This window comes from Oryzias latipes, chromosome 8 (assembly GCF_053564925.1).
Source record: "Oryzias latipes strain Hd-rR chromosome 8, Olatipes_Hd-rR_3.1".
Taxonomy (NCBI): Eukaryota; Metazoa; Chordata; class Actinopteri; order Beloniformes; family Adrianichthyidae; genus Oryzias; species Oryzias latipes.
In genome coordinates this window covers 28,290,498-28,307,711 of record NC_136244.1, presented here as the reverse complement: position 1 = coordinate 28,307,711, position 17,214 = coordinate 28,290,498, and the positions used below count along the sequence as shown (strand labels likewise).

Below are 17,214 nucleotides of genomic sequence, written 5' to 3'. Positions count from 1 at the left end.
TCACTTTCAGCTGAAATAACAAACAAACGCATCCTCCAATCAGTGGTAGTACCTACCTTTTCCCATCTCTTGTTGTGTTTCATTTTTTTAACATTTTATTTGGATTTCTGGAAATTACAGTTGTTTTCCAAAATGTTCTATTTTTATTTTTTTGTAATCTTGTGAATTGTTTTTTTTTTTTTTTTGGATTTTGGTTTGTTGGTGGGATTTGTACTTTAGGGCCAGTGTAGTTTTACACTTCCATGTTTGGGTTCTCCAGTCTGCTGGAGTTTTATCTTCAACTTTTTAAAAATAGTTTCTGCTCCTGAGCAGTAAAATGAACAGGAGGGATTTTTCTCTGTTAATCCGGAGGTGGCAGTTTTAGATTACTTTAATAATAATACCCACAACATGTGACATAATGTAATAATGACTGTGAACAATGTAGTGGGTTTTTGGCAAAGGAAAGTCTGCAGTGTAACAATCACAAAGCGTCCATACCTGTTAGAAGACACACAGAATGGATTATTTCATGTAATCATTTCATTCTCTTTGAATTTAAGAGGGTAAAAACCAAAAACTGGAGCATCTCAGAGAAAAAGAGCTAAACAGACACACAACATATTAAAACCATTTCAACAGCGCTCACGATGACAGCACACAAGTGTTCACACGCTCATGAACCACATTCACATCTAAACTCTGTATCCCAGTGAGAACAAAGCTCCCTAAAGCAAAGCCTTTATTCTGAAAGGACATGCAGGTCAATAAAAACGAGAATGCAAAAAGCAAACAGAAAGTGACTCTGGGCATGAAGTTAATATGCAACATTTCTTCAACAAATGTCTCATGTCTTTCATCTCTTTGCTTTAGGGCATGAGTTCCTTATTTTTAGTTTCAAACTAAACATCCTGGTGTTTCATTGAGGTTGAATTTGCACTGGAGGTCTCAAGTCCTAAAAAACCCTCAAAAGTGTGAGAAACTTCCAATTATTTCTGAGTTATCCATCAACAGCTCTGCAATCGACTTCAGTGATGATGAAACCTTCCATACCCTTTTGGACCTGGAAGCGGTTCTGACACAAGACTTCAGGCAGCCTCTTCCTCCTCTCAAAACTGAGATGAGATGAGAAAGATGTCCAAGTGTTTGAGCATGTCAAAGGTTCTTCAAGAATTCTATGGGGGAAAAGGGTTCCCGGTTCTCCAGGAACTTAATGTACTCAAAGTGTTGGTTGGCAAACACCTCATTCTGACGAATGTAGTAGATCAAGTAGGAGATGAGCATGAAGAACCACAGGAACATAGTGACCAGGGTCAGCACATCAGTCGTTCTCCTCACAGACTGGCACAGATCCCAGTCCTCTACCAGTAAGACCAGTGGGAGACCAACCGTTCCTGCAAGACACACACAAACAGGGTTAACCCCACCCCAGAGTGAAGGAACCGAAAGCTGAAGCCCTGGTGTCTTCAGCAGAGGATCATCTTCACAGTGAAAGAACCCACCAGCGTTCGGGATGTCCGACGTCTGACACACCACTCTTTCTACAGAAGACGCTTCAAGATCCATCAGAGAAACAGACATCTGCATCCAGACAGGAGACCCTCAGTATGGGATAGGTTCTCAGTCCTTTACCTGCACAGGTGGGGCTCACCTGCATGCTGCAGTCACAGTGCCATGGGTTGTGAGTAAAGTTGACCTGAACCTGCAGCCCACCAAACACCTCTGGATCAAGCGTGGAGAGGCGGTTAGACGACAGATCTAGGAGGCGGAGAGAGTTAGCCAACCCATAGAAGCAGCCGGGCTCCAGGGTGGAAAGCTGAAAAAGGAAACAGGAAGTCAGAGACGGTGGTATGTTTCCTTGTCCTACCTGGTACTGAGATTTCAAAGCACCTGGTTATTTGACAGATCAAGCTCATGGAGCTGGAGGAGAGTGGAGAAAGAGTTTGGAGGCAGAGAGCTGAGCAGGTTTTTGTTCAGAAACAGACAGACCGTTTGGTTGGAAAGACCGAGCGGCACCTGCAGACACAAGAACATATGAGAACATGTTGTTTTTCTCAGAGGGATCCTACCCATTAGATCAAATCTTCTCTGTAAACGGGGTCACTGCAGTGGCTGGAATAATGTACAGGAACATGTGTGCAGAATATGAACTGGAAACCCCAAGGTCAAAATGGGAAACACCTCTGAAGGTGGTAGAGAATGAGAGGGCAAAGATCCTGTGGGACTTCCAGATCCAGACTGATAGGATGGTAATGGAGAACCAACCAGACATTGTAGTGGTGGATAAAGAACAGAGGAAAGCCGTTGTGGTGGATGTGGCAGTGCCAAGCGATGGGAACATCAGGAAGAAGGAACATGAGAAACTGGAGAAATACCAGGGACTCAGAGAAGAACTGGAGAAAGCCTGGAAAGTGAAGGTGACAGTGGTGCCTGTGGTAATTGGAACACTGGGGTCAGTAACCCCCAAACTGGAGGAGGGGCTACAACAGATACCTGGAAAGACCTCAGACCTCTCAGTCTATCTGTCTGTCTGTCTCTCTGTCTTTATATACACACACACACACATATATATATATATATATATATATATATATATATATATATATATATATATATATATATATATATATATATATATATATATATATATATGTTTAAATTTGTTTAAAAAAATCTTGTTGGTTTTCAAATTTGGAAAATGTTTTATTGGAAGCACTTTGAGCTACTTTTGTCTGAAAAGGGCTCTACGAATAAAGTTTGATTTGATCAGCAGCACATTCTGATGTTAGGACTCGACTCTGTTTGGACAGAGAAACTCTTTGACTGAGCTAGAAAATCAGACTTTCTGCTTCAGAAGTTCCAGTAAACAAAATGTGACCAGGAGTCTCCTGACCTTCATCAGCCGGAGTCCAGAGCAGTGAACTGTCAGACCTCCAGCCCTGGTCTCAACCTGGAGACAGTCCTTAGCTGTGGGCGAGCTGTTCCCCGGGCTCCACGCCGTCATGTCAAGGAGGGAGGAGGCCATCACCTGGGTAGGCGAAGGACAGACGAGGAGGAGGAGGAGCACAACGGATGGCTCCTGAGCAAACATTTTTCCACTTCCAGTCACACGGCTGTTTCCAAACCAGCTCCACAAGTGGGACCAGAACCAGGTTCCTAATATGGTACAGTCAGGTTCAGATGTATGGATTTAATGTGTAAGATTTACTCAAGATTATAATCTCAAAGTTTATCATCATCTATGAAAACCAAGAAAATGGAGGAGTGGAAACAAAAGGAGGAGATTATGGAAGGCAGAGAGGAAGAGGATGGTTAGACCAAAGGATGAACATGAGGAGGATCAGAACGAGAGGATGGATTAATAAAGACAAGAAGAAGATCAGGATAATCCTCCTTTAAAGATTAAAAACTGCAGATTTATGGGTCAATGAAGGAAAAACTGTACTCGTCAGTGAAAGAACTGAATGTTCATCCAAAAACAGATTACAGGTTTCTCTTCATTGCTTTTATTATTTTCACACATCTGGTTCTGTCAATCAAAGTCTCTCATCCTTATCTAGAATAAATCCCAACAGAAAACACAAGTAAATATTCACAGACAATAAACAAAGAGTTGTTTACACTCACAGGAACAACGAACAAACAAAGATCAAAGAGAGTCTGGACTCATCTGAAGATGCTGAAAGTGGACGATGAAGAGGTCAAGACTGGAGATGCTCCGTTTGTCAAAGATAGAAACACAGGAAGGGAAAGAAGTGATGTCGTTCCAACATAAAAACGTGCAGATTTGGCTCAACTCTGATTAAACTGCCGATGAAAAAGCTTGAGATTAAGATGACATCAGTCTATTGACCCGGGTGAAACACTGACCCCCGGTGGACAGAGCATGAACAACAACTGGAACAACTGAATTATCGGGAATGGTTTGGTCATGTGACCAAGTAAAGAAGTTATCATTAGGAAGATGAATTCGATGCTGTTTTTATGTTCTTCATCCTGGTTCTTTATGTGTTTTTTTAATTTATGTTCTCCATGAGGCAAAAAAACCAAGAGTGAGAAAGAGAGAAAAAAGGATGAGGCAGACAGAGAAAGAGTGAAACAGAAAGAGGAAGAGTGAAACAGAAAGAGGAAGAGTGAGACAGAAAGAGGAGGAGTGAAACAAAAAGAGGAAGAGTGAGACAGAAAGAGGAAGGGTGAAACAGACAGAGAAAGAGTGAGACAGAAAGAGGAAGAATGAGACATAAATAGGAAGAGTGAAACAGAAAGAGGAAGAGTGAAACAGAAAGAGGAAGAGTGAGACAGAAAGAGGAGGAGTGAAAGAAAAAGAGGAAGAGTGAGACAGAAAGAGGGAGAGTGAAACAGAAAGAGGAAGGGTGAAACAGAAAGAGGAAGAATGAGACATAAATAGGAAGAGTGAAACAGAAAGAGGAAGAATGAGACAGACAGAGAAAGAGTGAGGCAGAAAGAGGAAGAGTGAAACAGAAAGAGAAAGAGTGAAACAGACAGAGGAAGGGTGAGACATGAATAGTAAGAGTGAGACAGAAAGAAGAAGACTGAGGCAGACAGAGAAAGAGTGAAAGAGAAAGAGTGAGACAGAAAGAGGAAGAGTGAGACAGAGAGATAAATAGTGAGACAGAAAGAGGAAGAGTGAGACAGAAAGAGGAAGAATGAGACATAAATAGTAAGAGTGAGACAGAAAGAGGAAGAGTGAGACAGAAAGAGGGAGAGTGAAATAGAAATACGAAGAGGAAGACAGAAAGAAGAAAAGTGAGGCAGACAGAAAAAGAGTGAAACAGAAAGAGGAAGAACGAGACATAAATAGGAAGAGTGAGACAGAAAGAGGAAGAGTGAAACATAAAGAGAAAGAGTGAAACAGACAGAGGAAGGGTGAGACATAAATAGTAAGAGTGAGACAGAAAGAAGAAGAGTGAGACAGACAGAGAAAGAGTGAAACAGAAAGAGAAAGAGTGAAACAGGAAGAGGAAGGGTGAGACATTAATAGTAAGAGTGAGACAGAAAGAGGAAGAGTGAGACAGAAAGAGGAAGAGTGAGACAGAGAAATAAATAGTGAGACAGAAAGAGGAAGAGTGAGACAGACAGAGAAAGAGCGAGACAGAAAGAGGGCGAATGAGACAGAAAGAGGAAGAGATAAGCAGGCAGAGAAAGAGTGAAACAGACAGAGATAGAGTGAGACAGAAAGAGGAAGAATGAGACATAAATAGGAAGAGTGAAACAGAAAGAGGAAGAGTGAGACAGACAGAGAAAGAGTGAAACAGAAAGAGGAAGAGTGAAACAGAAAGAGGAAGAGTGAGACAGAAAGAGGAGGAGTGAAAGAAAAAGAGGAAGAGTGAGACAGAAAGAGGAAGAGTGAAACAGAAAGAGGAAGGGTGAAACAGAAAGAGGAAGAATGAGACATAAATAGGAAGAGTGAAACAGAAAGAGGAAGAATGAGACAGAAAGAGGAAGAGTGAGACAGAGAAATAAATAGTGAGACAGAAAGAGGAAGAGTGAGACAGACAGAGATAGAGCGAGACAGAAAGAGGGCGAATGAGACAGAAAGAGGAAGAGATAAGCAGGCAGAGAAAGAGTGAAACAGACAGAGAAAGAGTGAGACAGAAAGAGGAAGAATGAGACGTAAATAGGAAGAGTGAGACAGAAAGAGGAAGAGTGAAATAGAAATACGAAGAGGAAGACAGAAAGAAGAAAAGTGAGGCAGACAAAAAAAGAGTGAAACAGAAAGAGGAAGAGTGAGACAGAAAGAGGAAGAGTGAGACAGACAGAGAAAAAGTGAGACAGAAAGAGGAATAATGAGACATAAATAGGAAGAGTGAGGCAGACAGAGAAAGAGTGAAAGAGAACGAGAAAGAGTGAGACAGAAAGAGGAAGAGAGAGAAATAGTGAGACAGAAAGAGGAAGAATAAGACATAAATAGGAAGTGTGAGACAAAAAGTGGAAGAGTGAAACAGACAGAGAAAGAGAGAAACAGGAAGAGGAAGGGTGAGACATAAATAGTTAGAGTGAGACAGAAAGAGGAAGAGTGAGACAGAAAGAGGAAGAATGAGACAGAAAGAGGAAGAGTGAGACAGAAAGAGGAAAAATGAGACAGAAAGAGGAAGAATGAAACAGAAAGAGGAAGAGTGAGACAAAAAGAGGAAGAGTGAGACAGAAAGAGGAAGAGTGAGACAGAAAGAGGAAGAGTGAGACAGACAGAGAAAGAGTGAGGCAGACAGATCAAGATGGATAGAGAGAGTAGTTTCTGAAAAAATTGTTGTGGGGTGAAGTATAGAGGAGAAAACCAAAGACTACATTGGTCATTAAGAGTGAACGCATCAAAAAAGTGGGGTTTGGGTTCAGATCACTTTATATTTTTTCTGCTTGGACGTTTTGAAAGTTTCTGCTGGAGTTAAACTGTCATAAAAATCCGTCAGAAGGTCACAAGAGAGGACTTTGTGGATAGAGTTGTGACTTTAGTGGAACGGCTTTTTAGTGGCTAACAGGTCCTCGTTAGCTTGATTTCTAAAGCTTTTTTTATAATAATCTACTGCCAGCTGTGAGTTCTTCCCAGCTCTGTGCTTGAAGAAGATAAGCCTTCATATATGAGGATTGTGTAACCTTGTTTTGTGTCTCTCGTGTGTAAATGTGTTGTTCTCTGTCCGTCCTGCAGCAGGACAGTAGCCTGAAGATACAAACACATAAACACATTTTCCAGAACAATCTTCAGTCAGCATTCCTTCAGCTGTGCCTGTGAGACAGCGAGCAGGGCTGCAGAACCAGCTGCTGTTTGTTTATGTTTGTGTCTTCAGATAATCTGGAAGAAACAGAGCGCTGCAGCCATGACGTCAAGTGGGAGGAGAAAGTAGCCCTATCAGGCAGGTGACAGGTGTTCGGTGGGCGGGGCTTACAGCACCACCAGCCTGTTCCACGCTGATAGAGCTTGAGCCGCGAGGTTCCAGCTGACGTGAGCGGAGCTGCTGTCAGAGTTCTGAGGAGGGTCTACAGGTGGAGGTTCTGTCAGAGTTCTGAGGAGGGTCTGCAGGTGGAGGTTCTGTCAGAGTTCTGAGGAGGGTCTGCAGGTGGAGGTTCTGTCAGAGTTCTGAGGACCTTGCAGCTGGCGGCGGTAAGTACAGTGTGCTCGGTGGATCGATCCGTTCTCGATGATGACAGCTGCATCGGTGCTTTGGAAACAGCAGCCTTCCAAAATAAAAGTCTGAACATTTTCAAACATCTAAAACAAACTGCTGAAGCTTCAGGACGTTCTTTTTGAGTTATGTTCTGAAACTAACTATGATGCTGAAATAGACTCCACCCACTACGGTTGTTTCTCTGCTGACCTTTGACCTCCAAACATCCGGGTATTTTTGCCAGGAGCTCCCCGTCGTCACTGAGGTACTGGTGCTGTTGGGTCACAGAGATGCTGCACTCCGCTGAAGATGAAGAAGAGGAGAACTCTGCTCTTCATCTCAAGGACTCCGACCAATCAGAGGCTTCCGATCCACACACAGGTCATGATGTCAGCTCAGACTCTGCCGATGAAATGGGCATCAATCTCTCAGAATTAAACAGTGAGATATTACCATGGCAACGCACCCAGGAGGAGGAGCACGACGAAGAGGAAATGAACGCTGTGGCGTCGTCGCCTGATGGGCGGTTCCTGAAGTTCAACATCGAGATCGGGAGGGGCTCCTTCAAAACCGTTTACAAAGGGCTGGACACGGAGACCACAGTGGAGGTGGCCTGGTGCGAGCTCCAGGTGAGACGCACAACAGACACACAACAGACTCACAAAAGACTAACAACAGACCCACAACAGACTCAAAACGGACTCACAATAGACACACAACAGACTCACAAAAGACTAACAACAGACTCACAACAGACTCACAACATACACACAATAGACTCACAACAGACTCACAACGGACACACAACAGACTCACAACGGACTCACAACATACACACAAAAGACTCACAATAGATACACAACGGACTCACAACAGACACACAATAGACACACAACAGACTCACAGCAGACACACAACAGACACACAACAGTCTCACAACAGACTCAAAACTGACTCACAATAGACACACAACAAACTCACAACGGACACACAACATACACACAATAGACTCACAACAGACTCACAACGGACACACAACAGACTCACAACAGATTCACAACATACACACAAAAGACTCACAATAGATACACAACGGACTCACAACAGACACACAATAGACACACAACAGACTCACAGCAGACACACAACAGACACACAACAGTCTCACAATAGACTCAAAACGGACTCACAATAGACACACAACAAACTCACAACGGACACACAACATACACACAATAAACTCACAACAGACACACAACAGACACACAAAAGACTCACAATAGACACACAACGGACTCACAAAAGACACACAATAGACATACAACAGACTCACAACAGCCACACAACAGTTACACAACAGACACACAATAGACTCACAACAGACTCAAAACGGACTCACAATAGACACACAACAAACTCACAACGGACACACAACATACACGCAATAGACTCACAACAGACTCACAACAGACACACAACATACACACAACAGACACGCAACAGACTCAAAACGGACACACAACAGACTCAAAACAGACTCACAACGGACACACAACATACACAAAAAAGACTCACAACGTACACACAACAGACACACAAAAGACTCACAATAGACAGACAACGGACTCACAACAGACACACAATAGACACACAACAGACTCACAACAGGCACACAACAGACACACAACAGACACACAATAGACTCACAACAGACTCAAAACGGACTCACAATAGACACACAACAAACTCACAACGGACACAAGACATACACACAGTAGACTCACAACAGACTCACAATAGACACACAACAGACACACAAGAGACTCAAAACAGACTCAAAACAGACACACAACAGACCCAAAACAGACTCACAACAGACTCAAAACAGACTCACAATAGACACACAACAAACTCACAACGGACACAAAACATACACACCAAAGACTCACAACAGACTCACAACAGACACACAACAGACTCAAAACGGACTCACAACAGACACACAACAGACTCAAAACAGACTCACAACAGACACACAATAGACACACAACGGACTCACAACAGACACACAATAGACACACAACAGACTCACAACAGACACGCAACAGACTAACAAAAGACTAACAACAGACACACAACAGACTCACAACAGACTCAAAACGGACTCACAATAGACACAAAGTAGACTCACAACAAACTCACAACAGACACACAACAGACACACAATAGACTCACAACAGACTTAAAACGGACTTACAATAGACTCACAACAAACTCACAACGGACACACAACATACACACAATAAACTCACAACGTACACACAACAGACACACAAAAGACTCACAATAGACACACAACGGACTCACAACAGACACACAATAGACACACAACAGACTCACAACAGGCACACAACAGACACACAACAGACACACAATAGACTCACAACAGACTCAAAACGGACTCACAATAGACACACAACAAACTCACAACGGACACACAACATACACACAGTAGACTCACAACAGACTCACAACAGACACACAACAGACACACAACAGACTCAAAACGGACTCAAAACAGACACACAAAAGACTAACAACAGACTCACAACAGACTCAAAACAGACTCACAATAGACACACAACAAACTCACAACGGACACACAACATACACACAAAAGACTCACAACAGACTTACAACAGACACACAACAGACTCAAAACGGACTCACAACAGACACACAACAGACACACAACAGACTCAAAACAGACTCACAACAGACACACAATAGACACACAACAGACACACAACGGAAACACAACATACACACAATAGACTCACAACGTACACACAACAGACACACAAAAGACTCACAATAGACACACAACGGACACACAACATACACACAGTAGACTCACAACAGACTCACAACAGACACACAACAGACACACAACAGACTCAAAACGGACTCAAAACAGACACACAAAAGACTAACAACAGACTCACAACAGACTCAAAACAGACTCACAATAGACACACAACAAACTCACAACGGACACACAACAGACACACAACAGACTCAAAACAGACTCACAACAGACACACAATAGACACACAACGGACTCACAACAGACACACAATAGATACACAACAGACTCACAACAGACACGCAACAGACTCACAAAAGACTAACAACAGACTCACAACAGACTCAAAACGGACTCACAATAGACACAAAGTAGACTCACAACAGACTCACAACAGACACACAACAGACACACAATAGACTCACAACAGACTCAAAACGGACTTACAATAGACACACAACAAACTCACAACGGACACACAACATACACACAGTAGACTCACAACAGACTCACAACAGACACACAAAAGACTCACAACGGACACACAACGGACTCACAACAGACACACAAAAGACTAACGACAGACTCACAACAGACTCAAAACGGACTCACAATAGACACACAACAAACTCACAACGGACACACAACATACACACCAAAGACTCACAACAGACTCACAACAGACACACAACAGACTCAAAACGGACTCACAACAGACACACAACAGACACACAACAGACTCAAAACAGACACACAATAGACACACAACAGACTCACAACAGACACACAACAGACACCCAACAGACTCACAAAAGACTAACAACAGACTCACAACAGACTCAAAACGGACTCACAATACACACACAACAAACTCACAACGGACACACAACATACAAACAAAAGACTCACAACAGACTCACAACAGACACACAACAGACTCAAAACGGACACACAACATACACACCAAAGACTCACAACAGACACACAACAGACACCCAACAGACTCACAAAAGACTAACAACAGACTCACAACAGACTCAAAGCGGACTTACAATAGACACACAACAAACTCACAACGGAAACACAACATACACACAATAGACTCACAACGTACACACAACAGACACACAAAAGACTCACAATAGACACACAACGGACACACAACATACACACAGTAGACTCACAACAGACTCACAACAGACACACAACAGACTCAAAACGGACTCAAAACAGACACACAAAAGACTAACAACGGACACACAACATACACACAGTAGACTCACAACAGACTCACAACAGACACACAACAGACACACAACAGACTCAAAACGGACTCAAAACAGACACACAAAAGACTAACAACAGACTCACAACAGACTCAAAACAGACTCACAATAGACACACAACAAACTCACAACGGACACACAACAGACACACAACAGACTCAAAACAGACTCACAACAGACACACAATAGACACACAACGGACTCACAACAGACACACAATAGATACACAACAGACTCACAACAGACACGCAACAGACTCACAAAAGACTAACAACAGACTCACAACAGACTCAAAACGGACTCACAATAGACACAAAGTAGACTCACAACAGACTCACAACAGACACACAACAGACACACAATAGACTCACAACAGACTCAAAACGGACTTACAATAGACACACAACAAACTCACAACGGACACACAACATACACACAGTAGACTCACAACAGACTCACAACAGACACACAAAAGACTCACAACGGACACACAACGGACTCACAACAGACACACAAAAGACTAACGACAGACTCACAACAGACTCAAAACGGACTCACAATAGACACACAACAAACTCACAACGGACACACAACATACACACCAAAGACTCACAACAGACTCACAACAGACACACAACAGACTCAAAACGGACTCACAACAGACACACAACAGACACACAACAGACTCAAAACAGACACACAATAGACACACAACAGACTCACAACAGACACACAACAGACACCCAACAGACTCACAAAAGACTAACAACAGACTCACAACAGACTCAAAACGGACTCACAATACACACACAACAAACTCACAACGGACACACAACATACAAACAAAAGACTCACAACAGACTCACAACAGACACACAACAGACTCAAAACGGACACACAACATACACACCAAAGACTCACAACAGACACACAACAGACACCCAACAGACTCACAAAAGACTAACAACAGACTCACAACAGACTCAAAGCGGACTTACAATAGACACACAACAAACTCACAACGGAAACACAACATACACACAATAGACTCACAACGTACACACAACAGACACACAAAAGACTCACAATAGACACACAACGGACACACAACATACACACAGTAGACTCACAACAGACTCACAACAGACACACAACAGACTCAAAACGGACTCAAAACAGACACACAAAAGACTAACAACAGACTCACAACAGACTCAAAACAGACTCACAATAGACACACAACAAACTCACAACAGACACACAACAGACACACAAAAGACTCAAAACAGACTCACAACAGACACACAATAGACACACAACGGACTCACAACAGACACACAATAGATACACAACAGACTCACAACAGACACACAACAGATACGCAACAGACTCACAAAAGACTAACAACAGACTCACAACAGACTCAAAACGGACTCACAATAGACACAAAGTAGACTCACAACAGACTCACAACAGACACACAACAGACACACAATAGACTCACAACAGACTCAAAACGGACTTACAATAGACACACAACAAACTCACAACGGACACACAACATACACACAGTAGACTCACAACAGACTCACAACAGACACACAATAGACTCACAACAGACTCAAAACGGACTTACAATAGACACACAACAAACTCACAACGGACACACAACATACACACAGTAGACTCACAACAGACTCACAACAGACACACAAAAGACTCACAACGGACACACAACGGACTCACAACAGACACACAAAAGACTAACGACAGACTCACAACAGACTCAAAACGGACTCACAATAGACACACAACAAACTCACAACGGACACACAACATACACACCAAAGACTCACAACAGACTCACAACAGACACACAACAGACTCAAAACGGACTCACAACAGACACACAACAGACTCAAAACAGACACACAATAGACACACAACAGACTCACAACAGACACACAACAGACACCCAACAGACTCACAAAAGACTAACAACAGACTCACAACAGACTCAAAACGGACTCACAATACACACACAACAAACTCACAACGGACACACAACATACAAACAAAAGACTCACAACAGACTCACAACAGACACACAACAGACTCAAAACGGACTCACAACAGACACACAACAGACTCACAACAGACACACAATAGACACACAACAGACTCACAACAGACACACAACAGACACGCAACAGACTCACAAAAGACTAACAACAGACTCACAACAGACACACAACAGACACACAACAGACTCAAAACGGACTCACAACAGACAAACAAAGGACTAACAACAGACTCAAAACGGACTCACAATAGACACACAACAAACTCACAACGGACAAACAACATACACACAAAAGACTCACAACAGACTTACAAAAGACACACAACAGACAAACAACAGACACACAACAGACTCAAAATGGACTCACAACAGACACACAATAGACACACAACGGACTCACAATAGACACACAAGGGCCTCACAACAGACACACAATAGACTCACAACAGACACACAATAGACTCACAACAGACTCAAAACGGACTTACAATAGACACACAACAAACTCACAACGGACACACAACATACACACAGTAGACTCACAACAGACTCACAACAGACACACAATAGACTCACAACAGACTCAAAACGGACTTACAATAGACACACAACAAACTCACAACGGACACACAACATACACACAGTAGACTCACAACAGACTCACAACAGACACACAAAAGACTCACAACGGACACACAACGGACTCACAACAGACACACAAAAGACTAACGACAGACTCACAACAGACTCAAAACGGACTCACAATAGACACACAACAAACTCACAACGGACACACAACATACACACCAAAGACTCACAACAGACTCACAACAGACACACAACAGACTCAAAACGGACTCACAACAGACACACAACAGACTCAAAACAGACACACAATAGACACACAACAGACTCACAACAGACACACAACAGACACCCAACAGACTCACAAAAGACTAACAACAGACTCACAACAGACTCAAAACGGACTCACAATACACACACAACAAACTCACAACGGACACACAACATACAAACAAAAGACTCACAACAGACTCACAACAGACACACAACAGACTCAAAACGGACTCACAACAGACACACAACAGACTCACAACAGACACACAATAGACACACAACAGACTCACAACAGACACACAACAGACACGCAACAGACTCACAAAAGACTAACAACAGACTCACAACAGACACACAACAGACACACAACAGACTCAAAACGGACTCACAACAGACAAACAAAGGACTAACAACAGACTCAAAACGGACTCACAATAGACACACAACAAACTCACAACGGACAAACAACATACACACAAAAGACTCACAACAGACTTACAAAAGACACACAACAGACAAACAACAGACACACAACAGACTCAAAATGGACTCACAACAGACACACAATAGACACACAACGGACTCACAATAGACACACAAGGGCCTCACAACAGACACACAATAGACACACAACAGACACAGAAAAGACTCAAAACTGTTCACAGAGTAAAACAGAAGGAGTCAGGCAGGATAAATCAGCAGGACTTAAAAGAGACTTTAAAGAATTCAAAAGGATCTGAGGCTTGCTGATGTTCTCAGACACAACATTCGACATAAACATGGAACTTTTCACAGCAGCCTGATCCTCAGTCAAGGAGTTTTGAAACATCTCTAATGAAACATGAAGCCCGTCTTTTTTCCATTCACGCTCCGTGCGACAGCAAGAGCGTCTGAGCGCACGAGTGCTTTTGTTTATCCAAGGCTCCGGGGCCGGTTTACAGCGTTTAACCTTAAATGGAGCAATAACGTCTAAAATGCCAACAAACAGAGTTAAAATTGCACGCCAAAACACTGTCGTGCGTGTTGACGGTGTCCTCTCCAGTACAGACTGTGCTAACATGACTCAGCACTTTGCTGGAGCACTGAAACACACATGATATCTGTGTGCACGCACATGGCTGCTGCTGATAACACACATGCACGTGTGCGTTCTGGTTTGTCACATCGCAGAGTTTGATCAATAAATGATGTAAGATTGACACAAATTATAATTTTGTCGCCTGGAAACGCACTTTAATTCAAGTCAATTCAGTTTTATTTGTATAGCCCAAACTCACAACAACAGTCGTCTCGACGGGCTTCGTATCAGTAATTGAAAAAGTAAAACAAAAAATCAAAAGGATCATGAAAACATAGAATTCAGTAGGAGAATATTAAAATGAACTAACAAACTGACTAAACTAAACTGGCATCCCTGCCCTTAGACCCCCCTTCGCGGTAAGGAAAAACTCCTGAAAAAACCGGATTCCGGAAAAAACGAAGAAACCTCGGGGGTGTCCACATGAAGGAGGGATCCTCCCCCAGGACGGACAGGCGATTTACCAGAACTCTTAGAGAAGAATTAACTTATCTAAATCTACAACTACATATATAAAGTCCAGCAGACGAGCTTCATACAGATGGAGTTGGGGGGGCAGTCAGGGGTGCGAGTCGAGCCGGAGACAGGAACCACAGCCAGGTGTAGGAGCAGGAGCAGAGACGAGGTACTCGGTCAGGAACTGGAGCACGGATGAAACAACTGAAAGAGGAAAGAGGGACAATACATGAATCACTGCACCAAACAGAGGCATGGAGAACTAAATGATGAATAATGATCAAGAATAGAGGAGAGGAAGGGTAGAAGTAGATGAGAATAGAGGACAGAACCCCAGAGCACCATAGTTACCCCAGCTTCAACTTTTAGCAGCCTTTTAAAAGAAATAGTTATTATTAAGTTTAATTTAAACAAACAAACATTAAGTTAAATAATCTCTGAATACTAACTAGTCTGACAATAATCCTGTCCACAGAGGAATGTTTTCAGTCTAACTTTGAATGTAGAAACTGAGTCGGCCTCTCTTACATGAGCTGGGAGTTTATTCCATCAAACAGGGGCTTGGTGGCTTTAAACAAAGGTCTGAATGTTACAGATGTCCTTGAACTGTTCATGTTTGACCTTGAGGTTTAGAGAATTCCTCCAGGGTTTTGCTTTCTTTTTCAATTCAATCATTTCTTGTGTGTTCAGGGGGGTGTCCATGTGCGAGTGCATGTACATTTGTGCATGTGTGTGTCTGTGTGCACATTTGTGTGTGTTTGTGCATGTGCGTAGGTATGTTTGTGCGTGTGTATTTGTGCATGTGTTTGTGTGTATGTGTGTGATTGTACGTGTGTGTGTGTGTGTGTGTGTGTGATTGTACGTGAGTGTGTGTGTGTGTGTGTGATTGTACGTGAGTGCGTGGGTTTGTGCATGTGTGTTTGCTTGTGTTTTCGCATGTTTGTGCATGTGTGCATGTTTCTGTATGTGTGTGATTGTGCATATGTGTGTTTGTGCATGTGTGTATTTGTGCATGTATGTATTTGTGCATGTGAGTGTTTACGTGTGCGTTTGTGTATGTTTGTGTGTGTCTGTGTGCATTTGTGCATGTGTGCATGTTTCTGTATGTGTGTGTTTGTGCATGTGTGTGTGTTTGTGCATGTGTTTGTGTGTGTGTTTGTGTGTGTGTTTGTGTATGTGTTTGTGTGTGTCTGTGCATTTGTGTGTGTGTGCATGTTTGTGTATGTTTGTGTGTGTCTGTGCATGTGTGCATTTGTGTCTGTGTGCATGTGTGCATTTGTGTGTGTGTGTGCATGTTTGTGTGTGTTTATGCATGTGTGTATTTGTGCAGATGGCTCAGAATCATGAAGCTCAATGACCGTTTGTGGTTTTTCGTTGGGTCAGGTTCTGACTTGAGGAGCAGATCTGGCTCCTCACCTTGAAATGGGAGCCAAAGGCCGGACGCCGTCACGCCTGCAGGAAGCGGCGGGCCGTTAACCGTGTTGTGG

At 42.8% G+C, this 17,214-nt stretch overlaps 2 protein-coding genes across 9 annotated transcripts in view; one reads left to right on the top strand and one right to left on the bottom strand.

The window, feature by feature from the left end:
- Positions 1-504: 504 nt before the first annotated feature.
- On the bottom strand, positions 505-3,745 carry LOC101166034 (leucine-rich repeat-containing protein 3-like). The gene is made up of 6 exons (XM_020701111.3): positions 3,607-3,745; positions 2,873-3,135; positions 1,870-1,995; positions 1,631-1,795; positions 1,482-1,560; positions 505-1,373 (listed from the first exon to the last, which is right to left on the bottom strand). Exons 2-6 carry the CDS (start codon positions 3,068-3,070, stop codon positions 1,135-1,137), a joined length of 807 nt encoding a protein of 268 aa, XP_020556770.1. The 5' UTR covers positions 3,071-3,135; positions 3,607-3,745; the 3' UTR covers positions 505-1,134.
- A 3,198-nt stretch (positions 3,746-6,943) lies between these two features.
- The window catches only part of wnk4b (WNK lysine deficient protein kinase 4b), a 35,225-nt gene continuing 24,954 nt past the window's right edge, over positions 6,944-17,214 (top strand). For 7 of the 8 annotated variants that reach the window (XM_078952014.1, XM_078952013.1, XM_078952012.1 and 4 more), the window contains exons 1-2: positions 6,944-7,096; positions 7,345-7,729. In XM_078952014.1, the coding sequence (XP_078808140.1) occupies positions 7,391-7,729 (339 nt within the window). In that variant the 5' untranslated portion in view covers positions 6,944-7,096; positions 7,345-7,390. The remainder of the gene's footprint in view (positions 7,097-7,344; positions 7,730-17,214) is intronic. The other variant, XM_078952015.1, reaches the window with a different exon arrangement.

Excerpts from the sequence above, each read along its gene's own strand:
- LOC101166034 (XM_020701111.3), bottom strand. The coding sequence starts at position 3,070 with ATGTTTGCTCAGGAGCCATCCGTTGTGCTCCTCCTCCTCCTCGTCTGT. Across the intron at positions 1,996-2,872 it reads CTGGACTCCGGCTGATGAAG|GTGCCGCTCGGTCTTTCCAA; the intron begins GTCAGGAGACTC and ends TTGTGTCTGCAG. Across the intron at positions 1,796-1,869 it reads TTGATCTGTCAAATAACCAG|CTTTCCACCCTGGAGCCCGG; the intron begins GTGCTTTGAAAT and ends TTCCTTTTTCAG.